Source organism: Aspergillus oryzae, chromosome 3 (genome assembly GCF_000184455.2).
Source record: "Aspergillus oryzae RIB40 DNA, chromosome 3".
Classification (NCBI taxonomy): Eukaryota; Fungi; Ascomycota; class Eurotiomycetes; order Eurotiales; family Aspergillaceae; genus Aspergillus; species Aspergillus oryzae.
In genome coordinates this window covers 1,838,128-1,861,673 of record NC_036437.1, presented here as the reverse complement: position 1 = coordinate 1,861,673, position 23,546 = coordinate 1,838,128, and the positions used below count along the sequence as shown (strand labels likewise).

Genomic DNA, 23,546 nt, shown 5'->3' with positions numbered 1-23,546 from the left:
AAGTCTTCCCCAGACTCTCAGGAAAAGAAAAACAAGTACACTCCAAATCTTCTGGAACGGGAGATTCTCATTCCTGGTACTCGATTCCAATCTTCACACTTCTACTTTTATTTTCCACATCAACAGCCGTATCCATCGCAAGTGTTTCTTCGTCATACAAAACACAGCTCCCCGCATTCAGTATGGCTTTAGATCGCATCAGCTCGGCCTCGGCACTGCTACTGCTTCCACCCCCACCAGCGGCGTCGTTCGAGCAATGCAGAAATGTGTATGAATCGCTCCTATCTACAGTTTTCACCAAGCTTGCTGAACTCAATGGTACCAACCACGCTGCCATTTTGGATATTGCTCTCTTTCTTCCGGGACTTCAATCACATACCTGTCAGCCTCGGGCTAAGTTGTTCAAAAGTCTCCAATGCTTGCTAGCAAATCTCTATAGGCTCATTGGGATAGTCTCCGTTGAGAACAATATTGAGCTGGATGCTCCGGGTGGTATCAACACGCGAGTCATTCTGCTTGATTTGGATACCGTACATCCTTCCGGGAAGGACTCCTCCCAGGCTTCGCAGATAGGACCCGTCCTAGACTTGCAAACCCTTGCGACATCAGCTCGTCCGTGGGACCGAATCTATTACCCGGATAACCAAGTAGGTCAGAATCTAGCAACGGCCTTCAGTAGTATCTATTCCCAGTTTAAGGACCCGAATGCCGGGGCTCTGCATTCCATTTTCGGCGCCTCCAACTGGACATATTTGGAATCAATTGTGGCGCCGGACGACTCGCGAGGAAGCCAGACAAATCATTCGGTTATTGTAGGCGGCACCTTCGATCACTTCCATATTGGACACAAGTTGCTGCTCACTGCCATGGCATTGGTCTTAGATCCCGTTCGGGACACCAATCCGGGGAAAGAGGCGCTTCTGACAATTGGCGTGACTGGTGATGAACTGCTAGTCAACAAGAAGTATGCCGAGTGCCTGGAAAGCTGGGATGAGCGGTGTGAAGGTGTTGCATCCTTTCTGACGGCCATCATGGACTTTTACCCTCCCGACAAGAACGCCACACGTACCGAGCGGGTCACGCAGCCAGGACCTAATGGAAAATATATTGTGATGAAAGTACGGTCCGGATTGACACTGAAACTTGTGCAGATTTCCGATCCTTTTGGGCCTACCATCACGGAGGAGGACATTAGCGCTATCGTGGTCTCCCAAGAGACTCGCTCGGGAGGTGCCGCGGTCAACGAAAAACGTGCAGAGAAGGGTTGGAAGAGGCTCGATGTGTTTGAGATTGACGTGCTCCATTCCAAAGACGTGCCGTCAAGTGATTTCGAAGACTTTGCGTCCAAAATCAGCAGCACGGATATCAGACGGCAGCGGATGGAACAAGCCAAGAACGAATCAAGTTGAACGATTGGCTGGAGACGGGAAATTGCTTTTTCATAGCTTGACCTATGCAGCCATCATTTATTCGTCACGGACATTTTTCATGGTCACACTGCTAAAGCAAGCACACTTGCGGATTGGGTCCCCAGCAACATTATTTGTACATACATACATACTTCATGAGTTCCCCAGTCCACGTCAACCAACGAATTGTCCTTCCCTGGGGGGATTGATTCTCTTGTCGCATTTCCCGTGGGACGGACAAATGACGAGGGCGCCAATGAGGCTATCCAGATTCCTGTAAACCCATTTCGAGCGCCTTTTTTTTTTATATTTTTTTTTTATTTAAACCACCCATATTATGTATAGAGTGTGGTGCTAATAACTCCGAGGAGGACTTGTTTGGATTCTTCACTTTCCCCACTCCTCTTTTTTTCCCCCAATTTTTATTTTCCCACCTCTCGTCTTGAATTCCTGGTTTAATTATTTTTATGGGACGATGACTTGTTCTGCTGGTCGTTTTGGACGCCATTGGAAAAGAAAAGCTCCCCAGGAGATCTTATCTTCCCCCAATGTTTGGGGTTGCGCAGCCGGGCCGGCGACTACTGGACGACGATGCATGTTAAGTGGATGTTGATCCTTTCCCTCTCACAGCAGATTCGCCCACCCACGCGGTAATTGTGGCCTCTGAGGCCATGTCATGCAGTCCATTGTTGTGACTTCGGTCGATTTTCTGCCTGCTGGCTGCCAACTTGCTCCATGACGTTCTATTTATACTGCATACTCCGTTGGTAGTGTGGCCATGGTCTTCGCGCCAGTCATCTAGGCTTGCAGCTACACCGCGCCACGATACGATTCGCTTCCCAGGCGGGGTTCGTCTGCAGGTATCTGACTCTCATGTCGCATCATCTCTTCCCCCCTCCATCATCCTGGGCCTAGCCCACGATCACTCTAATCACCAATCCTTCTCTTCCTTTGCAACCTTTCCTGCAGGTTCACGCTGGGTAACCGCATACCCTTTCGATCATGTGACCCTGGTGTGTGTCAGTTCTTGTCCAATATCGTATCGGTGTTGGCCCGGGGGAAATGCCCTGGGTTCAATATTGACGATGATCCCAGTCGACCGGGTTAGGTCATGGTCCATGTGGGACACTCTAAATCTTGTCAGACATGCCTCCGTGCTCCAAGCGCTGTCTCGGTGGCCCGCCTACTCTGCAGTTGATAGAGAGTGCCTGTCTAGGGACTGGAGAGGGGATGTATCACTTTACGTTTGTCTTTCTTTTTTCTTTTCTTTTCTTTTCTTCGTCCTTTCCTGTCTACGTAAATTTTTATTTTTACCCTTCAAGGCCCTTGCTACATTACACTCCTTTTTTTTGCTTATTCAACTTCCCGTTCCTTTATTTTATTACGCAGAGTGTTCGCCTACAATCGACTTACGTTCATGCACCCTTCCATGAGGTGCACCTTCCTCCTCGATTCTCTTTGACCAGGCCCGACTTCCATGTTGTTGCGGGTAGCCAAAGCAGCCGGAGACGCGGCTGCCCTGCTAAGAAAAAGCCATGGACAGACCACGGCGCATTGACGACCTTGCGGACGAACTGATCAGTCACATCCTCTCGTTTCTCTTGGGATCAGAGCCTTCCTCTAACGATACCTCCCCCACGAACAGCCACGGCTCCTACGTGCCCAATGGCAGCTCCGCGCATGGGGAAACCTCCGACTTAGACCGATTCAGGCTGGTGTGTGCAAGGTTCAAGCGAATCGCTACTCCATGGAAATTCCCTCGTTTTGTCCTTCGCTTTTCACGAGATGGGTTTCGGAGGTTAGAGGACCTTCTGGACATGCAGCTGGCCTGCCATGTCAGATCATTCACGTACATGGTGCGGCCCTTTTATCAAGGAAGCGGTACCGTCTCTGCTAATTCGTTAAACTTGCACGGAAGTCAAGCTGACAGGTTTCTAGACTGGTCCCGTGTCTTGAAAGTAGTTGAATCGCAAAACCTCGCAGTTTCACAAGTACAGAAGAGCCGGCGTGAAGACCAGGAATACATCATCGCTGGGGCTCATGATATGCTACTCTTGCGCCGCGCTATATCTGCATTCTCGTCTCTCCAACAAATTAAACTGCTTCGCTTGCAGGATGGAGCGGACGAGCAGTTACTAGATTATATACGTGAGCAATCTTCAGCAGAGACCGTTTATTTAGACTGGGAGTCAGCTTGCACGCGGGCTATCACAAGCCTAGCGATTTCTCTACTAGAGTCAAACTGCAGCGCTATTCGCTTTGTGGGGCCTCAGATTAGCCCAGAGTCCGCAGTGAAGCTATCGCAGACACCTCCCCTAACGCTATCCACCTTGGGTGCTCGATTAACGAGCATAGATGTCACCTTTCATTCCCCCAAAGACATGACGAGCAGCATCAAATCTGTTTCTAGCGTCTTTCATGACTTCTTTCTATCCGCAAAGAATTTAACCTCAATAAAGTTAGGCTTTCGGGCCAATATGCCTCTCGATCTCTCGCTAGAACTCATTTTCCACCGCCTACAGTGGAAAAGACTGCGGGCTCTCAGCATTCAAGGTTGGCGCCTTGATTCGGAAGAGGTTGTCTCCCTGATCCGCCGACATAGGAGACAACTCCGTGATATCGCATTGGTTGGCGTCTACCTTCGCAATGGAGGCCGATGGCGGGATATCCTGTCCGTCCTGCACGACGAAATGGACCAAGTAGAACGTATAGATTTACGAGACATCGACTACGCAGACCATTTGGATTTGGACTCACCAGATACCAATGGTTATGCCAGTACTTCCAGCACATCGGTCCTCTCCGTCGTCCCAGAACCTACACTCGCCCTACCCCCTTATCATGCAAGTTTCAATGCTGATTACCCGTTTTTCTCTCCCTGCGGAAGCACCCGGCGTTCGTTTTCGGAGACAACTCTGGAGCGGTTGAGAGCACTCACTGCGGATGACCTAGGTGATAATGGATTGAGTGTGAGGCGCGAGCAGAGGTTGCTCTGGGAGGCGTGGGTACTCTCCAGCCCCGGAAACATGTTACGAGGCCGGCAATAGCATAAGTACTGCTCTACGATGAGCGAAGGGTTGGGGAGGTAATGCTTTAGTTTTTCTGTATACGTCGCATCTTTTTCAAATAGTCCAAAAAAAAAAAAAAAAGCACAGAGCAACCCAGTCAAGTCTGAAAGTACATGAGAAGATTCTGGGAGCAGATAACAGCTCCGTGCAGCATCCTAGGGCTTTCACTATAGCTGATCATACTACCAATTATTATCAGCTCTACACACCCATACGGGGTAAGATTTGATGAACAAATCAGCTAACAAGATCTGGCAAGTCTTTTCTTAGACAAATCAACTTCAATTCATAAGTTGCATCTACTTATTGTATAGTTACTGATGAATAAACGCTGTCCCATGACCTGAAGGACTGGTATTGAACTTATTCGATAATCCCAAGGGTGGGTGTACTATAAACAAACCCGTGTTGATGCAGATTTAAACATCACAGCATTCATGTACTGAAAAGACAAATAACGAAAATTCTATACATTTCGATCAAGAACCTCTAATTTTTCATCGAGATCATGACAGGCAAGCTAAGGGGTAAATGAAGCCAGAAGCCGAAACATCGCTATGGGAGGGGATACAAGACGTAGAGGAAAACCGGTAGAAGGCAACAAGAAAAAGATAAAATAGATGCATCGCATAAGGATCTTAGTATCGGTGCTTATCAACCGGCGCCTGCCGAGGGAGGGTTCTCTGGAGGAATAGATACGGGGCCGCTTGTGCTCGCCGGTTTGGCGCTGCGTTCGCGCAGTCGGCGACCTTCCATGAGGCCGCGGAGGCCGCGCTTTTGCAGGCCGATTACGCTGCTGAGGTCGCCGGTCCAGATCTCGCGGTTGGGACGGAGTTCGGCGTCTGTGTTGCGGCGGCGGTGGGAGTGCGTGGCGTCGTCGGTGTCGGAGTGGTCGAAGCTGGTGTTTGTGGAGGCGGAGGTGGCGGTGCTGGCGTTGCTGATGGAGTCGTCGCGGTCGCGTTCGAGGTTGGTCGTATTGCGCTGGCGACGACTGAAGATGTTGGTGTTGATGCGGAGAGGGATGCCTCTGGAGCCACTGGCGGCGCCGCTGGTGCTGCTTGCGACGGAGATGCCGGATGTGCCGTGTTCCGTGTCTGAGGAGTCCGACGTAAGGTGGCTGTGTGAGGTATCTGTTCCTGTGCCGGCGACGGAGTCTGTGCTGCCGTGGACGCCGTTGAGGGCTTCCAGAGTACCTCCTGGTCCGCTGGTGAATCCGGTACCTCTGCCGCCACCTGCAGCCATGGCGGCGGCATTGAAGACGGCGGCAGCGTTGCGTCCGTCGAGCACTTGGTGTAGTCTTTCGACAGTGGCTTCCAGGAGACCGTCCACTTGGTACGGTCGCGCAAGTTGGAGAAGGGAACAGAGGATTTGGGGCGTACAGAGAGAGGAACCCGCTGGTGGGAGGGAAGACGTGTAGAAGTAGTAGACGAGAACCTGTAGGGTGAGGTAGGTATGAGGCAAGTACAGCACGCGGGGTCTAGATGTAGGAGGTAAACTATGCGCAGAGGGTATCTCAAGATTCGCTAACAATGACTTGGAGGGGTTTGAATGATTGCTGACGAGAGTAGTGGCGTTGGAATAGGTGCTATTCGGTCCGATTGACGGAGTAATTGTGATGCTGGAGTTACGGTTTGGATACATCTGGAGCGCTGGGCGCAATGTGGCAGAGTCGGAGACCCCATTGTCAGAAGATTCTCGTAGAAGTTGAATAAAGTACGGTCCCCATCTTCTAGTCAAGATTCGAGAGTTGACGGGAATGCGCTCGCCTCCTACCGCTTGAAGCTCCATGTCCGTCATCTCGGGGAGAGATTGAGCTAGTCTTCCCAGTTCGTCAGAGGCGGATGAGAATGGTCTTCCACCAGATGTTAATTTAGCCAACTTAGGGTGAAGAGATGCGGGGACTGCAGGGGAGCTATGAGAAATGTATCCGGATGTCGGAGCTGTCCTGCACGGGTTATTGTAGAGTCCGAATGCTTCCAACTCGACCATGCACACGTGCGAGAAGTTGAGTCGTCGGTGGTTGTAATCCTCAACTAGGCTACGCTTCCGATGACCGAGAATCACGAAGGTGTTCCTTCTCGCCCACAGTACTCCGCGGTTCCAGCTTCCTTGGCCGAAAACTGTCCCACCAGCATCGATACGGCCCCAGGTGAGCGTCTTCAAGTCAAGTGCCCACAGGGCGTATTCCTGCTTGGAGGAGGTAAGATACGTGCCACTGACCACAAAGTGTCCGTTGATAACGCCTCCATTGGGGAACCTTAAGCCAGGGGGCGATGCTTGGTTCTGCATCGGCTTCTCAATCAAACGACCATCTGGTAAGCGCAGCTGGAGCTCTAGTTTAACATCTAGGAAGTTGTAGTTTGAGTAGATCAGCATAGGGCATCCCTCTACTTGCGACTCCTCCACAGGCTCATGTGCTTCCTTATCGATGGAAGCGGACCCGATGTCCGAAACATTTATACCGGCCAATGGGGCAACCACACTACGATAAGCGCCACAACTCCTTCCTAGGGGGCTTGTGTTGGTCCACTTCAGACTGCGAAGGTTGAACACGCTGACTTGCTCAATATAATGATTGGAGCTGTCCTGCCCTCCCACTACCACCATTTCTGCGCCACCAAAACCATCGATGTCCACACCGATCGAGCCCTGGTGAGGATTCGACGACGCGGGGTTATGATGGATAGCCGAAAGAGGTGCAGTTGCCGACGTGAAGTGAGCACTGGAAGGCAAGATTGTCGCACAATGGGCATATCGTCCTTGGGGCGAGTCGGTAGCAGGGACTCGAGTCCATGTTCGCGAAGGAACATCGAATATGTGTATATCAGACATCACCACCACCTCTGGCTGCGCCTCCTGCCCCGTAGAGCCATTGGGTGTGGTATCCTTGGGTGACATACCACCATAACACACCAGCTTGTTGTCTCCAAGGGCACAGACACTGTGAAAATATCGCGGACGAGGAATATCACCAGTGGCATCGATCTTTGTCCAGTGACGTCGGATCAGGTCCAGCTCATATATGTCGGACGTCAGTTGCGGGCGGCTCTTCGAGAGAACACGACCGCCAAACACGTAAAGCTTATCGCCTAATATAGTTGTAGTCGCACCTACCAACGGATGCGGTTCTCTTCCTGTTGTCCGGCGAACATTGCATACTAGACCTGACAAATTTATAGGACCCGATGCGGAAGACGGCTGTTGTGGTCCGGGAGAGACACCAGAACCTGCAAGATCCTCCCGATTCGAGTCCAGGTATCCCAGACTCGACTGACTCCGGGACATCATCTTGATAATGGACGGTTTTCAATGGTACGGTCAATATATCCCAAGATCTATCGCGTTATAAGGATTTCGCTCGGATTTGACGATCTCCGGGAGGTCGAATCGACGTTGTAAGTAAAATGTTTGTCATCCAATATTCGAACTTTTCAGCACAAGGTGTCAAACGAATAGGGTATCATATCACTCGTAAACCGCAAACGAAGTTGTAAAAAAAGGATTGTCGTTCAAATGACCGTCTGGGCCCCGAGGCAAGCGAAGGGTAGATCGAAGGTGTAAATCGTAATCGTCGCGATCGGTTTGCTCAGATCAGGGGCCGGGCGGGAGACGTGATGGGACCAGTGGATTCTCTTTCCCCGCGGCTACCAACCCAGACGCTCCGTCGATAAGGAGCAAAATCCAGCCTCCGGATCACAGACACGGCTCCTGGACGCTTTTTGGATTGGCTGCAAGGGAGGTCCTCCAGTGAACCCGCCGTATGCAAAGAAGGTGTTGTTTCCGAACGGTGAGGAGAGACGAGGTGAACGGAGAAAGTGCGGGCTTCAAGGCGGTCTCCGAGAGAAAAGTGGTTCCAGGCACACTGCGAAAGTGGAGCTGACTCGGCGATTTAGATTTATCCCTTTCCAACGTTGAAAGTCAATCTTTTTGACAGGCGACACTAGAAGCATGAAGAACAATTGGAAACAATTAGCGACGGAGGGCCGATATGGGCAGTCTTGGAGCCAACACAGATTCCCTCACTCATTCATTCAGCCATATCCCGAACCCACTAGTTATCATTTCCATCCATGGCCTGTTCGGAATCGATGCTGGTTTTCCCCCTTTGCCCCCCAAACAGGGTATGTGTTGACAGGGTCTTTAACACCGCAGTCTCTTGACATGCAATCTGTTTTTATCGTACCGATGACGATGTGAGAATAAGACTACCTTGTCTCTCTTCTCAAGTGTGCTTATAAACTTGAAGTGGCACGGCGATCGGAGGATATCTGGAGAACCAAACGCGCTAGGATCCGACGAGTGGCCAGACGAATCCCTTCGCTCTATCTCATCGTTCTGTCATACAGAAGGCGAACGATAGAGGGGTTGAACAAAGAATGGGAAGTCGCCCGTCCATATTACCGCAAGACTTGAACGCGCCCAATCAACGGCCACATCTCTAAGCCACGGGCAGCGGAAATCGTAAAAGTATCGTATATATATAGTAGGAATGGATGAATGGAGTATATACGAGTGGTCCTTTACCTGGCCTGCTCGAGGTAGACAGGTGCGACTGTTTTCTGGCAGTGTTACTATATTTACTCAGCGGTTCGCTTTGTATAGTCTGATCTCGTCTTATGATTGACTGGTTCTTTATGCAGTCTTATGCAGGATGACATCGATTGCAGAATGGCTTTTCGCCCTATCTCGCCCCGTGGGGCGCAAACTTAATACCATCTTTCTGATCTATATATCAATATGTCTTTCCTTAAAGGAGTTTCTACGCTGGGTTTGTAGCAAAGAGTCCGTAATGGTATCATAAGAGGTATCATATTATTCGAGATGCTAAGCCGTGACTGTCATACTCTTTTTCATGAAAACGCTCCCAACCATGTCCACGTCTGACCTGGTTATTCCTCCTGGGAACAGCTAGCGGGAAGTGGTTGAGGGGGAAACTGCGCCATAATTTACTCCTTCTTGTTGTTGAGGTTGGTGAAACGCAGGTAACTAGTCAGGACAGATTAATACCAATCTCTCTCTCAGCAGGGAGGGAAACACTCACGGCTTGACCGCGCGGATTTCACCGAACTTCTTCTGAGCATCCTCGGTGGAGACAGGAGGGGGGATGACAACATCATCACCGGGGAGCCAGTTGATGGGGGTGGTGACGCCGTGCTTGTCAGTGGTCTGAAGAGCATCGACAACACGGAGAACCTCAGCGGTGTTACGGCCGGTAGAGGCAGGGTAGGACATGATGAGACGGATCTTCTTGTTGGGGTCGATGATGAAGACAGAGCGGATGGTCAGAGCGAGACCTGCAATGATTATTTAGCAACTCGAAGCACCATTCCAAGTTGTGAGAACTACAACGCACCCTTGGAGTCAACGTTGGTGGTGTCCTGGTAGTCAACCATGTCATAGGCATAGGCGACCTTGCGCTCGGGGTCGGCAATGATGGGGAAGGTGAGCTTGGAGCCGGTAACCTCATCGATATCCTTGATCCAGAGCTTGTGGGAGTCGGTGCCGTTGGCGCTCAGACCGATCAGCTTGACTCCACGAGCAGTGAACTCGGGCTCGAGCTTGGCAAAAGCGCCCAACTCAGTGGTGCAGATGGGGGTGAAGTCATCGGGGTGAGAGAAAAGAATGGCCCAGCTGTTGCCAATGTAGTCATGGAAGGAGATGGGACCGTTGGAGGTGTCAGCGTCGAAGTTGGGGGCAGTAGAGCCGAGACGAATGCTATAGTCAATTGCCATGTCAGTCCCCGATTGAGTCCATGTTGACGGTCTTTAGGTCACCCAGGAGGATCAAAAACGATAACAGCAAGGTTACTTACGGGGCAGCACGTTCCTGAGCCATTGTGAAGGAGTAAAGGAGGTATCCAAGTAAGGATGAAAGTGTGATTAGATGGTGAGGATGATGAAGAGAGGCGAGAGAAGATGGGGAATGGAGGGGGGAAAGGAGACCTTGAAATAGTTTCGGCGGCGGGGGAGCACTAGGTGAAGGGATGTACCTTTTCCGGGTGCCAGACTCCAGATTCCTATAGTAACCGCCTAAGGTACCCTCAGCCCTCCAGCTTCTCGACCCCTCCAGATCTTCCCCCTCGATAGATGTTCGGCGAATGACCGTCTCGTCGCTGTTCCTCCTCCAAATCACGCAATTGACCACCGCCCGCGGGGCAGAACGATCCCCATTGGCCAGCCATGAGCTCATTCTATGGTGGGCTGTTTAGCGCATCCCTTTTCGGAAGTGCCCCACGATCCATTGCAGTCAAACGACATTATGCCGGGGTTCATGAAGATATCGGATTCTGTGACTACGGAGTACTAGTGACAGAGGTTAGTACACGACTACATCTTCCAGGAACCAATGGTATGTCTGGACTTGTCGAGGAAATGTCCCGTCTTCATTAGTAGTAAAAATGTAATACAAGGATGAGAGTCGAGACCATCACCCGACTTACCTTTACACTGCACCTTCCTATCGGACGTTTGATGCTTCATCCCATGTGCTATACTGAAAGATCAATTGGTATCTCTCAAGTTTACCTCCCCTCTTCTTTCCAAAACCTTTGCATAACCCTCCTTGGCTATGTCCATCCACCCGAGTTTATCGGCCGACTACTGACAAGAGAAGAATAGTTCGGCCGACAATGCCAATCACTAGGGCCAATGGACACTGTCAAAGATGGCGCAATTTCGCACATCACCTCCCGTCATATGCCCGATAACTTCGCAAGTGATAAGCCGAGATGTTGCACTAGTACTAGTAATAAGGAACCCGGGATGAAGGGGACGTTCCCTCTTGATGGACAATAAGTACGTTAGTACTAATACTATGTAGTAGTGAATCCCGAGGGACCCCTGGCCGGCACTTTGGAAAGCTCGGTAACTAAACTTAGATTGATTGAGGACCCACCCTGCTCTGTACTACTAGTACTATGTCATTATCAGGGGGGTCTTATATACAACGGTGCTGTCTTCGTAGCGCTTGTTTAGTATGCGTTGGAAAACGATCAATGTATGTCGTACAACGCTGTCAAGCCAAGCCGATATTTGAGGTCTTTTTCCAATCGAGTCTCGCGTCAGGTTCCGTAGCCACCTGCGCTTTCGAAGAACCTAATGTTGATTCATGATTTCCTAGAGGCTGTTTAGCAACAGGCGGGTGAAGATGAACATTCTAGTCTCATACACTTGCAAATTTACTTCTGGCACGGATTTGAGGTCCATAGAACACTAGGACCCAGGGCACGATTGTCAGCAGAACACCCTGCTGGGGTTAGTCTGAGTAATGGAATAGAGGAATATCTTGCTTACAATACCCCCGAGCAGACTGGAGGCTGCTGGGTAACCCAGGTTATTAAACATTGCATTGGTAACCAGTGGGAAGACGGCCCCCATAACATTTCGACCTAAAGACCGTCAAAATCACGGACTTGCTATTGGGGTACAAGCGGGACGAACAGAATGACTGCGCAGCAATCGCTGAACTGGCGTATCGATGGTAAGTATCAGCAAGGTAGTTGAAGGCGGCCAAGTAGATGGAGAAAATGCCTATCGTCGAGCATCCCACAGCAATCGTTGGCACGATCCACGGGACTGAGGAAAATGATGTCCATCCAAACCAGAAGAGACCAATGGGCAGCAAAATCGACTCGGCACATGTGAAATACAAACGCCCCTCTGGGGTGCTCGACATCTTACCAATCCGCATAGCGAACTTCTCCTGGTAGATGCTCAAAGGGGTAGCCAGCAATGCACCGATAGACACCGCTGCAAAAACTGCGCCGGTCTGCTCCACATTGAAATGGTAGTTGGTCGAAAAGACGATTGGGATCGCAATGAACTGGAGGTACAGGACTGCCCAGCTAAAAGACACCCAGAGCGAAAAGAAGAAAACCACGGGTTCGGTTAACAAAAGGTCTTGATGGGGCGGTCAGCTATGCTTCGGGCTGATACCACCCATCGGAAGAGGGACGTCTGCCACTTACGGAACGGCCTAAAGCAGGATATGGTGATCATCTTGGTTATACTCTCGCGCTCTTCGTCGCTTTTTACCTTCCACCGTATGCGTCTGACCTGTTGTTTTTCCATGAAGTCGTCGTCTGAGCAAAACACAACGCCAACATAGCCTGCGCTTTCCAGTGTGTCGTAGTACTTATTGAGAGCTTTAGCTTTTCGGCTTAAAAGCACGCTCCCCCGGGTTTCGTTGAGAAAGACAAAGAGGACAAGCATTAGCACTGCAGAAGCGATAGCTTGGGAGTAGTGGATCCAACGCCAATTGGCGCGGTAATCAATGAAGCCAGGAATGAGTGGCCCCAGGCCCGTCCCAAAGAGAACTGCGCCAGAGAAGCACGACATGGGGACATTGCGGTGTTCAGCATGGTATATATCACTGATGACACCGCCCACCATTGTCGAAAAGGTAGCTACGGTGAATCAACAGCGTCAACCTGAACTGTATTGCAGTAGGAGGGGTGCAAAGCAGGGCAACTCACATCCGCCAACACCAAGAAAGAACCTGGCCACAAGCATGCCAGCAAAAGACTCCGTGGCGCCGCTTCCGATCAAGCACACTATCAACCATAGATATTAGTTTTGGCTTCTCCATTGCGAGCTGTGAGAGGGAAGGGAGCTGACCGGTAAATACTAAACCGCTAGACACAAAAATAGGCCGCCTCCCATTAATTTCCGAGAAAGGTGCCAGCACCATGGGAGCGATAGCGAAACCTAAAGTATATAGAGAAATCCCCAGATTATATACAACCCTGCTCACATTCCACTAGGCTGTCAACTCATCAGCCGGAGGGGTGTACGATCCCGCAGCGTAAGCCGACATAGCTGTTACGCAGCACGATATAACTGTGACGACGGTCTTGCGGGATTCTGCCCACATGAAGGGTGAAGCGTACTTTGTGAGATTGGGGCATGGTGGTGGAGACGCTTGTTCCGGCTGCGGGGAAGTGATGCCCACGGGGTGTGGCAAGGTGGTGTCAAAGTTGAGATAGAGATATTCAACATCTTGATCAGAATCCGGTGTGTTGCTTATTTGCTCTTTATGCTGCTGTCCCTCTCCATCCCCCGGTTCCCTTGCGTATTCTAGCACTTCAACGCCATCTGGGGTCGGATCTAACTGCCGATTGGGTACGGTATGCATCTTGGCTTCTTTAGACCTGCCGTCCGCTGGGTCTCAGCCGAGATCATCCAGCACATGTGGGGAAGTGTAAAACAATAAATATTCTCCCTGTTAGCAAAGGAACAAAAATAAGATAACTAGAGCCATGAGCATTAATAAGGCGTCGATCAGTGACCCACGAGCGCAAGTGACTCAATGGTTACTAAGTCCTGCGAATGAAAACTTTGGAAAGTTAATGCAAGCTGAGGTGGAGAACGGGGGATCTACTCTGGAAGTATCCCGGCGTAATCGCCGATGATCTGACCCGTAAAGGGTGGCTTTCTCTAGCTTGTTGGTAGTTTATCCCGAGTCTATATCGTAGATGTAAGCCTTGAATATATTTTTTCCTTTTTTTGTTTTGCTTCTTATGCTATGGAAATCAATTCTGGTTCATGAGCTGTTCAAGTACGATCGATCAAACTCCCGAATACAGCGGGATTCCCGTGACCTGCATAACTGCTAGAGAATAACCGAAACTAACAGCTCAGAGCTGCATGCGAGAAATGTTCAAATCCCGCCAACCGGAGATGAGCTCTTCCTCCCCGATGGTTGCATCCGGAACTTTCATACTCAGTACGGAGTAGTTCGACGGGCTATCCGAGGTTATGGCGGTTGATCCACGATTCCTAGGTTTAGATAATCTGTCAGCAATATTTATATACATATACATATATCTTGCTTCAAATATGTTATTCAATAGTAGTTAAGTGACCCTATCGATAGATAGAACTGGAACGAAAGCTCCAATGCGCCCGGGTCTCCAAGGGAACATCACGTGGAGGACTACCTAGTAGTATACAGGTCCATGGTTGGATAGGAAACTCATACTATAGAACTAGCCTATCCTTCAAGGCGGCACCACGTGACTATGATCGGCTCGGGTCCACTGGCGCCGGCGCGCGTCCAGTCCAGTCAAGCTTGTCCCCCGTTCCCCCGGGCGCAAAACAAAGCTTCAACTCATCTTGTTCAAGTGCGTGCCAGCGGTCCTTGCCTAGCTTTTCAGGTTACTCCTGCTCATTAGGTGAGAAGGTCCCCTTCATTCCCTCCCCTCCCCCCCCCCCCCCCCCCCCCAATTTTCCTTCCCACCAGGGTTGAACATTCACTCTGAGATAATTATTCGACCGCGACTGGCAGCGGACTGGCACCAACACCAACACTAACACTAACACAGGATTGACAGTTCTTTCCCTTCGGCGCGTCTGGATCGCCGTGTCCTCCTCCCCGCCTCCTGTCTTTTGACTGGTTGGCTTCCATTGTCTCTCTTTCTCTTATCGAATCTGCCTTTTGTTTTGATTTCTTATTTCCGATTTCTCCTCACCCCCTCACCTCCCACCCTTTCATCACGCAGACTTCTCTGCCTATGACAACAATGCCAGTCAAGAAGCGCAAGTCTGAAAGCGTGCCTGCGGCCGAAGAAAACAATTCCCCTAAAAGAGTGCGTATGCCCGACGTGAATCGCGGAATTTCTTTTTCTCCTTCGTCTTTCCGGAGATCGACAGGTCCGACGTGAGGCGCGTCAAGCGAATGTTCATCATAAAAGGCAATTCGCGACCGCCGCTCACTGACGCTCCATTCCTTTTTCCCGCGCTGGATTTTCCCTTTCTCTTCGTAACACAAGACAACTTTCCGTTTGATGAAACAAGAAAAATAAAATAAAAAATCGCGAGCAAGGACACGATTCATTACGTCCATATTCAGATAACGGGAACTAATGTCATCATCTCCGCAGGCTGCTGTCCCTGATCCAGCTACTGGAGAGAAAAGGAAGAGAGGTCGTCCTCGCAAGTACCCTGAAGGAAGTGGCCCCAAGCCTTCGCCGGGTCCTAAAAGGGGCCGGGGCCGTCCCCGCAAGGATCCGTCTGCCAGTATGTAGTTCCCCTATCATCTATCCCTTCTTCCCATCCTCTCATCTCAGCTGCAATTAAGGTGCCTCGAGAAGAGAATCCGCTAACGTGCCTTAAGGTACTCCCTCGAAACCGAGTACTCCTAAGGAGGGCAAGCGGCCAGTCGGAAGGCCTAGGAAGTATCCTGCTCAGAATGGAGCAGACACCCCGACAGACAGATCCACGCAACCGAAATCGGAGTCAGCAGATGCCAAGGCTGAGGATGAGGCGGATGAAGATGATTCCGGCCGCTCGTATTGGTTGATGAAAGCTGAGCCCGAGTCGCGCTTAGAGAAAGGGGTTGATGTTAAGTTCTCCATCGATGACTTGGCCTCGCGTAGCAAGCCAGAACCCTGGGATGGTGCGTGATGTATCTATATCTGTCGGCCAAGTTGATGCTAACCTTGTGCTAGGTGTGCGGAACCCTGCTGGTAAGGACGACCAGTAAGCTAGCGACATACGAGACCACAAGCTTACGATGACTAGCAAGGAATCACATCAGAGAGATGAAGAAGGGCGACTACGCTTTCTTTTACCACTCCAACTGCAAAGTGCCTGGAGTTGCGGGCTTTATGGAGATTGTACAAGAACATACACCAGACGGTCCGTCTCAATTCTGCAAATTCCCCAATCCCCGGCGCGATGACTAACGCAAAAGCACTCCAGAGTCTGCCTTTGACCCTGCACACCCATACTACGACGAGAAATCTTCCCGAGAGGACCCCAAATGGGACGTGGTCCATGTCGAGTTCCGACGCAAGTTCCAGAACTTCGTCTCACTAAACGACCTCAAAGCTCACGCGAAGGCGGGAGATCCACTCGAGAACCTTCAGGTTCTGAAACAATCCCGGCTCAGTGTTTCCCGCGTTACCAAGAAAGAATGGGACTTCATCCTAGGGTTAGCCAAGGAAAAGGAGTCATCGTCATCGGAGGGAGAGAGCGCAGAAGAAACCAGCGAGTAGAGGAAGATACGAAATTCTTTTTTCATTTTCATGTCATCTCATATTTCTTTTTCCCCATTTCCAAAGCGACTCTGGGCTGAGTCCTAAAGCTCGCCACAGGCGTTTTTGTTTCCTTGTGTACAATGAACCGGGTTCTTGTGTGTTTTGAGGTGTTCCAATAATGTGAATGGTATTTTGAATGACCACCTACTGATCACGGGACGAGACGGCATCGACTGCTATTATCAGGTTTTACCTGGTACATACTTGCACTCGACATAGCGGTGCCCTGGTACCTTAACCGTAGACGATTTATAGACCAAGACGTTTTACGCGTTGGCAGGAAGATAGTAGGAAAAGGTCCACACCTGATCAGGGTCTTATGAATGGTGGGGATCGGCAGCCGGACGGCGGGAAGCTGGATGATGACCTGCAGGCTGCAGATGATTGGAGAGCGTTCCGAGCGGGTCAGCACTCGAGTCCGGAACGAAGGACCGTGAGGAGGGGAAGGCGGGGAAGGCCTTGGTCAGTTCGAAGTCTATCAGGGATATAGATGCATGGTGATGTGGTGAGGAGCGGATCCATGAGTCGGTGGCCGCGGACGGCGGACGAAGAGAAGAGTGGGGTGGCTGTTGGATCTCATTCCAGTTCATCATCCATGACGAGAAGATCCATTTTTCTGATTATGAATCGCATCGCAACCACGTTGGAAGACGGGATGTTGATTGGGGATCCAGAAAAGAGCAAATTATTCTAGAACGTAAGGCTTTCCTGGGAAGAGAAAGTGTATCCGATATCCACCGAGTAGTGGGCAAGTCACCTGCCATCTCATTGGATCTCCAGTTATCTCTGGCGGGGGAGCTCGAACAACAACTTTACCTGCATCTATGCTGCAAGAGAATCCCTGACGCTCGTTAGTATCCTGTATTATTATATAAGGTCGCCTTCCTCACTTCGCTGTCCTTCTCTTCTTTTCTCTTCTTCTTTCTTTTTCTCTGTATTAATGCCCCTCTGTCCCTCTCCACTCTTAACCCGCCTGTGCCTGCGTGGTCCTCCCCTCTTCAAGCTCCCTTTATCCTCCTCACTTCCTCGTCGACTCTTTTACAGCTCCCCAGCCATCATGTCGGACGTCACTGTACAATTGACGGCCCCCAATGGGCGTAAGTACGCTCAGCCCATTGGTCTGTTTATCAACAACGAGTTTGTTCCGTCCAAATCGGGCGAGAAGTTTGCCACGATCAACCCTGCGTAAGTGACTTAGTTCAGTCGAACCGGACGCCATGTCCCGTGATCCGAAGCAACTGAAACTGACAAGTTCATAGAGATGAGAAAGAGATTGCCTCTGTATATGCTGCGGGCGAGGAAGATATTGACATCGCCGTCAAGGCTGCCCGCAAGGCATTCAAGGATCCATCATGGAAGCTACTTCCACCAACGGACCGGGGCGCTTTGATGCTGAAGCTGGCAGATCTCATTGAACAGCACAGGGAGATTCTGGCTACCATTGAAACGTGGGATAATGGTCTGTGTCTTCATTCTACAGCTGAATAGTTGCGTTTGTCCCTTGACTGACCCTGGCTAGGCAAGCCTTACTCTGTCTCCTTGAGCTCGGACCTGGGTGAGGTCATCAACACTCTTCGGTATTATGCTGGCTGGGCCGACAAGGTTCATGGCCAAACCATTAGCACCACGCCGGACAAGCTTGCCTACACCCTTCGTCAGCCAATTGGTGTAGTGGGCCAGATCATCCCATGGAACTTTCCCCTTGCCATGGCTGCATGGAAACTTGGCCCTGCGCTGGCTTGCGGTAATACCATTGTCATGAAGCCAGCTGAGCAGACACCCCTCAGCATTCTCTACCTCGCCACGCTCATCAAGGAAGCCGGATTCCCCCCGGGTGTTATCAATATCGTCAACGGCCTCGGAAGAGTTGCCGGCAGCGCCCTGGTGACCCACCCTGATGTCGATAAGGTTGCCTTTACCGGCTCAACCTTGACTGGCCGAGAGGTCATGAAGTTGGCCGCCGGTACTTTGAAAAACATCACCCTTGAAACCGGCGGTAAATCTCCCTTGGTCGTCTTTGGCGACGCAGATATTGAGCAGGCTGCTAAATGGGCGCACATCGGCATCATGTACAATCAAGGACAGGTCTGCACAGCAACTTCTCGTATCTTGGTCCACGAATCAATCTATGACAAGTTTATCGAGCTTTTCAAGCAAGAAGTGGCCTCGGTCAGCAAAGTTGGTGATCCCTTCGCCGACGACACCTTCCAGGGCCCTCAGGTCACCAAGGCACAGTACGACCGAGTCCTTTCGTACATCGAGGCTGGCAAATCCGAAGGAGCAACTCTCGTCGCTGGCGGCGAGCCTTACAAGAACGTCGGCGACGGCAAGGGCTTCTTCATCGCGCCAACCATCTTCACGAACGTCAAGGACAACATGCGTATCTATCGCGAGGAGGTCTTCGGCCCGTTCGTCGTTATTTCCAGCTTTGCTGCTGAGGATGAGGCCGTGACCCGCGCCAACGACACGACCTACGGACTGGGAGCAGCCATCTTCACCAAAGATATTGAGCGGGCGCACCGCGTGGCCTCTGAGATCGAAGCGGGCATGGTCTGGATTAACAGCAGCAACGACAGCGACTTCCGCGTTCCCTTCGGTGGCATCAAGCAGAGCGGTATCGGCCGTGAGCTCGGCGAAGCCGGATTGGAAGCATACTCGCAGGTCAAGGCCATTCACGTCAACCTCGGATCCAAGCTGTAATGTAATGCATGGCAAGCTCATTGATGATGTGTAATGTTTGTATATAGGATAGTCAGATGCCAATTGGATCAAAAATTACTAAATAAGGAAGAAGTTTATCCAGCAAGCAACCATGCAGATAATCCACCAACGAGAGACAATATTGAGCAGAGTCGACACACCCTGCACATACTAGTAATAGTCCAAACCAAGGAACCAACCCAAAGTATATCGAAACAAACGTGGTATACTCACATTGGACTCCACCACAACCACCTACATCAAATCCAAATCCAAACCCCTACCCAACAAAACTCTCATCTCACCCACCATACAATAGGCACATCACAAACAAACTCCGACTTCAATCACACACAGACACACCCACATACACACATACATCCATACATACATATACACATATATACATACAAACCCCACCCATCCAAGCCACCCCGATTCGCTACACCTAAACCTACATACCTAGTACATGACCCCCAAGCAAGGAATGCACATCATGCCGAACCACCTAACAAGGCATTTATACATACAGCGCAACCTAATCTAGGTATCCCATCGCCTATCGTACATACGGTGCATCCCACTGACCCACAGTTGTAGGGGAAAGCGAACACAGCCACCTAGACGAGCATTACACGTACAGCTTCGCCTGTTCATTGTATCAGCTGACATAGTTCGCGGTGGTAGTAATTACTAATTTACTAGGGGGGATTGGTATGTGTGAGGATGGTAGTAGGCGGTTAGGCTTGACGATGGTTTGATGTTGGGGAGATATCTATAGGGTTATTTAAGGGATTACCTGAATCTTTGTAATCGTTTAATCTAAATACAATATACAATAATATCATCAACGTAGAAGGAGAAAGCTCGATATATTGATTACACCCAGAGAAAAAGCAAAGACAAAGACTACGAATCTACTACTAGTAATAGATAATCAGATCTGCACTAACATAAATATATAAATATAAATATATACACATGCATGATCACGCATAGATACATCATCTACCCTTGTTACACATCTCGAGATCTAATATACCCAATAAGATAAACGCAGGGATCTACATCTACAATGAGATCCATATACTAGTCGATTCCAAACTCTAGAATATGCTCGGTGAGTGATGAGATAGCGGCATTGTGTCCAATGAGGGGACATTGGTTGGGTTTGACCGGGCTGAGATGGTAACACTAACACTAACGCATCTTTTTTCTTTCGCGTAGGGATAGGGATAAGGAGGTGGTACGGTGAAGGAAATAAAGAAATGAGGGCTTGATGCTGGACAGAGTTTGGAATGTACTGTGCTTGCTCTTACGTTTATGTACGTGGCCACGTGAGATGTGTTGGTACCCGATGTCGATTTTGGGATCTACAGTTTGGTTTACTTGGAAGTGAGGGTTAGGATATGGAGGTTTTTTATTTTTATTTTTATTTTTTTGAGGGTTGAAGGTAGATATGGTAGGGAGGGGTGTAACTTGATTAGTGTTCTATTAGGGATATGGTGATATATCTATGTATACACTTGTATAGAGAAGTGTTTTCATGAAGAGTTGGGAGGTACATGCGGGATGCCCAAGTATAGATCTCACAACCCGGTCGAATGCAATGCAGGGTCAGCAACGTAACTTGATTAGTTTGCTACCCATCTCCTGCAAACAACATAGCATACATCACTCGGTACCCACTACAACCAGCCTACTTCTTAACTACCGTGGTATACATGGAAACGGAAGTCAAAACGAGACACACAGGACGACAACTCAACATCTACACGTCGGGATCCCAATCAGGGACACCTACCTCGCTCCAAACAACGAATGCATACAACACCTAAGCTAAATGCACGACAACAATCACTACCACCTCACATTCACACCTTTTGTTCCCAGGGACAGGGACAGGTCAGTCAGGTAGTACTCTCCCTCGGTACCTAATAAAGACCTAAACCGAAGGGAGGTAGTCGAATGAGAAATTACTGGAGCACCAGCCAATCCACAGCCACATGGAAGAAAGGATCCATTCAGATGGGGAAGGCAGAGGAGAAAAAGAGAGGAAAATCGCGGCAATCGAAAAATACCCCTCCAATGACAAAAAGCCAAGCGTTGGATTTTCGATGCTGCGGTGTGGTTGGCCCGTTGGTTGGGTTTCTTGAAGTGTCTGTCGTGGCAGCTCTGGAGTGGGATCCTATCTTTTTAGCTGCAGCATGCAGCAATCCTTATTTGGATTTGCTTTTAGTTGGGCTGCGTGGTAGGGATTTTGGCTTCTTTATTTGCTGTGGAGGTCTATCTTGCCTGCACCCGAGGACTGACTTCACGGCGGTGATTCGATCGTGGAAGGGAGGGGTTGTGGGATCTCATTCTTATCTGGCGACGGATTTCATGCAGTAGGGGAGAACAAATAATGACAAAAGGCAAATAAATGAAAAATAAATAAATAACAATAATAATAATAATAATAAATAAAAATTAAGGGCCTGAGAGTGGGTTTCAATTGATCGAATTCCGGTCATGACGCCTGGTATTCGGTACGTCTGGTACGGGTACTGATACCGTCTGAAACGGTACGGTACAAGATCACCTATCATGCATCCATCATGTAAGTTACGGATTGTGTCATGCATTGCATGAAGAATTGATCATGTGAGGCTGCCTACCTAATCCATTCCCATCTGCATTGGATCTCTGCGAAGGCTTATCATAGAACGTATCATGGATGTACATCAGTCGATACCTTTTCGATTATCGCTACCGATGCACCGGGTTTGGATCCATTCTCAACGGTTGGACAGTGGAATTCCAATCCTTGAGGCAGGACGGAGAAGAATGGATACGCTGCTGCGTCCTACGTGAGCTTACACCGCATTTTCCACAGCTGCTCAACCCGGTAACTGGACCCGTGTATTCGTTGGTGGATCACATTAAATATCAAGCGGCTGGTTTGCATCTGCAGGTGCACTTAACGGCCCAGCAATGCATCCAAGTTTGAGCTGGCCGAATCCGCTTGTTGGAATTTGCTACCTCGGAAGAAATTAAGGGGGAAGGGGAGGAGGGAAAATAGAATTATACCTTCGATCTATCAATATGACAAATACGACCGTTGGCAAGCTTCCTGTACGGCAGACCGACAGTCACAGCTGAAAGCGACTCTGTCCAAAGTAGACTTTTGATGCACCGTAGATCTCACTGAAGCTGGCGTTTGTTTGGTGGATGGAGTAGCTTTAGCACTATTTTGGCGATCACCCCAGAGACATTTCGGCCGGTTCTCGACCACGTTACGGAGTATATGCGACACTTAACGTCTTGAGCATTGCCAGACCGCCCTCATTAAACGAACGGCATTAAGACAGAGTCTCTCAGGATTGCGGCCTTCGCTAGAACTTCTAGCATTAGTAGCACAGACAGCCTATCCGCTGCCGAATTGGATAGTCTTGCCGCGCTGCTAGACCTCAATCGAAGGAATTGGAAGAAGTCTAGTGGGCCGCTTCATTCTTCGGATCTGGACGGACGGAATGGAAGCACCCCCAGACTTCTGAGCATGTCTGACCGCAGGCCAGCAATGCAGGAAGAGGGCTTTGTGGTGGCAGAGGCCTTAGAAGATGCACAAAGAACTGGTGATCAATGCAGAAAGCAATGTAAACTTGTCATTTAACGGCTGTACTCCAGAATCCCCAGCTGGTAAGGCAAGCTGCGCCAAAAGTCCGGGACCTTGGGACCCTGTCCGTTGTGCCGTGTCTGCAACCAGGGAACCACCAGGGACGAAAGTGGAGCCTTCCAGTAGCAAGGCGACCTCAATTCTGTCACGCAGCTTGCTTAAGGCTTGGGATAGACATACCGGCAGCTAATTCATTTCCAGACTGTCCAGCTCCAAGGAGGAAAGGCCGGATGAGTTCCTATTTGCTGATATGACCCCGTTTCCTGATTTCTCCACCCGAGGTCCTAGTCTAGAACAAATGAGGCGTAACACGGGAAGTTTGCCGCACCGCGGCCACGGTCCTTTAAAACGCCCAAGACGCGCGCACGGTGGAAATCCCAGGCGGCAGTTTTTGATTAATCGAGCGCATCGAGCAGCAGACTGAGTGATTTCCTCTTGTATTACTCCCCTTCCAAGTTCTATGACCACGTTTGTTGTCTCGCATTGCTTATTCACATGACGTGTGGTAGCCCCATTTTGTGGATACGTGTCCTGGTGCAGATTTCTCAATAATCATGTCCACCAGAAGTCCAATAGTTTGAGAAGCAATTGGTCCGGGGAATTATCCTGCTGAACCGTTAAGGATCTTGGGGCGTACTTTTTTACCCCTATAATTCAAAATTCTAATTTTTCTTTTA

General features: G+C 49.9%; 7 protein-coding genes across 7 annotated transcripts; 4 read left to right on the top strand and 3 right to left on the bottom strand.

Moving 5' to 3' along the window:
• Positions 1-182: 182 nt before the first annotated feature.
• On the top strand, positions 183-1,409 carry AO090023000706 (putative pantetheine-phosphate adenylyltransferase; the record flags this gene model as incomplete). The annotated part of the gene is made up of 1 exon (XM_023235724.1): positions 183-1,409. The coding sequence occupies one exon, from the start codon at positions 183-185 to the stop codon at positions 1,407-1,409; it is 1,227 nt and encodes a 408-aa protein (XP_023090719.1).
• Positions 1,410-3,790: 2,381 nt separating this feature from the next.
• Positions 3,791-4,456, top strand: AO090023000705 (F-box domain protein; the record flags this gene model as incomplete). The annotated part of the gene is made up of 1 exon (XM_001821167.3): positions 3,791-4,456. One exon carries the CDS (start codon positions 3,791-3,793, stop codon positions 4,454-4,456), a length of 666 nt encoding a protein of 221 aa, XP_001821219.3.
• A 675-nt stretch (positions 4,457-5,131) lies between these two features.
• Positions 5,132-7,765, bottom strand: AO090023000704 (putative regulatory protein Ral2; the record flags this gene model as incomplete). Its single annotated transcript, XM_023235723.1, has 1 exon — positions 5,132-7,765. The coding sequence occupies one exon, from the start codon at positions 7,763-7,765 to the stop codon at positions 5,132-5,134; it is 2,634 nt and encodes an 877-aa protein (XP_023090718.1).
• Positions 7,766-9,423: 1,658 nt separating this feature from the next.
• Positions 9,424-10,312, bottom strand: AO090023000702 (peroxiredoxin; the record flags this gene model as incomplete). The annotated part of the gene is made up of 4 exons (XM_001821165.3): positions 9,424-9,463; positions 9,519-9,771; positions 9,831-10,192; positions 10,290-10,312. The coding sequence occupies 4 exons, from the start codon at positions 10,310-10,312 to the stop codon at positions 9,424-9,426; spliced, it is 678 nt and encodes a 225-aa protein (XP_001821217.1).
• Positions 10,313-11,491: 1,179 nt separating this feature from the next.
• On the bottom strand, positions 11,492-13,609 carry AO090023000700 (uncharacterized protein; the record flags this gene model as incomplete). The annotated part of the gene is made up of 8 exons (XM_023235721.1): positions 11,492-11,599; positions 11,645-11,722; positions 11,770-11,792; positions 11,833-12,375; positions 12,444-12,881; positions 12,906-13,028; positions 13,093-13,220; positions 13,269-13,609. 8 exons carry the CDS (start codon positions 13,607-13,609, stop codon positions 11,492-11,494), a joined length of 1,782 nt encoding a protein of 593 aa, XP_023090717.1.
• A 1,387-nt stretch (positions 13,610-14,996) lies between these two features.
• AO090023000698 (uncharacterized protein) lies at positions 14,997-16,472 on the top strand (the record flags this gene model as incomplete). The annotated part of the gene is made up of 6 exons (XM_023235720.1): positions 14,997-15,062; positions 15,357-15,492; positions 15,590-15,871; positions 15,924-15,941; positions 15,997-16,113; positions 16,177-16,472. The coding sequence occupies 6 exons, from the start codon at positions 14,997-14,999 to the stop codon at positions 16,470-16,472; spliced, it is 915 nt and encodes a 304-aa protein (XP_023090716.1).
• A 1,099-nt stretch (positions 16,473-17,571) lies between these two features.
• Positions 17,572-19,214, top strand: AO090023000697 (aldehyde dehydrogenase family protein; the record flags this gene model as incomplete). Its single annotated transcript, XM_001821162.3, has 3 exons — positions 17,572-17,699; positions 17,774-17,973; positions 18,034-19,214. The coding sequence occupies 3 exons, from the start codon at positions 17,572-17,574 to the stop codon at positions 19,212-19,214; spliced, it is 1,509 nt and encodes a 502-aa protein (XP_001821214.3).
• Positions 19,215-23,546: the final 4,332 nt, after the last annotated feature.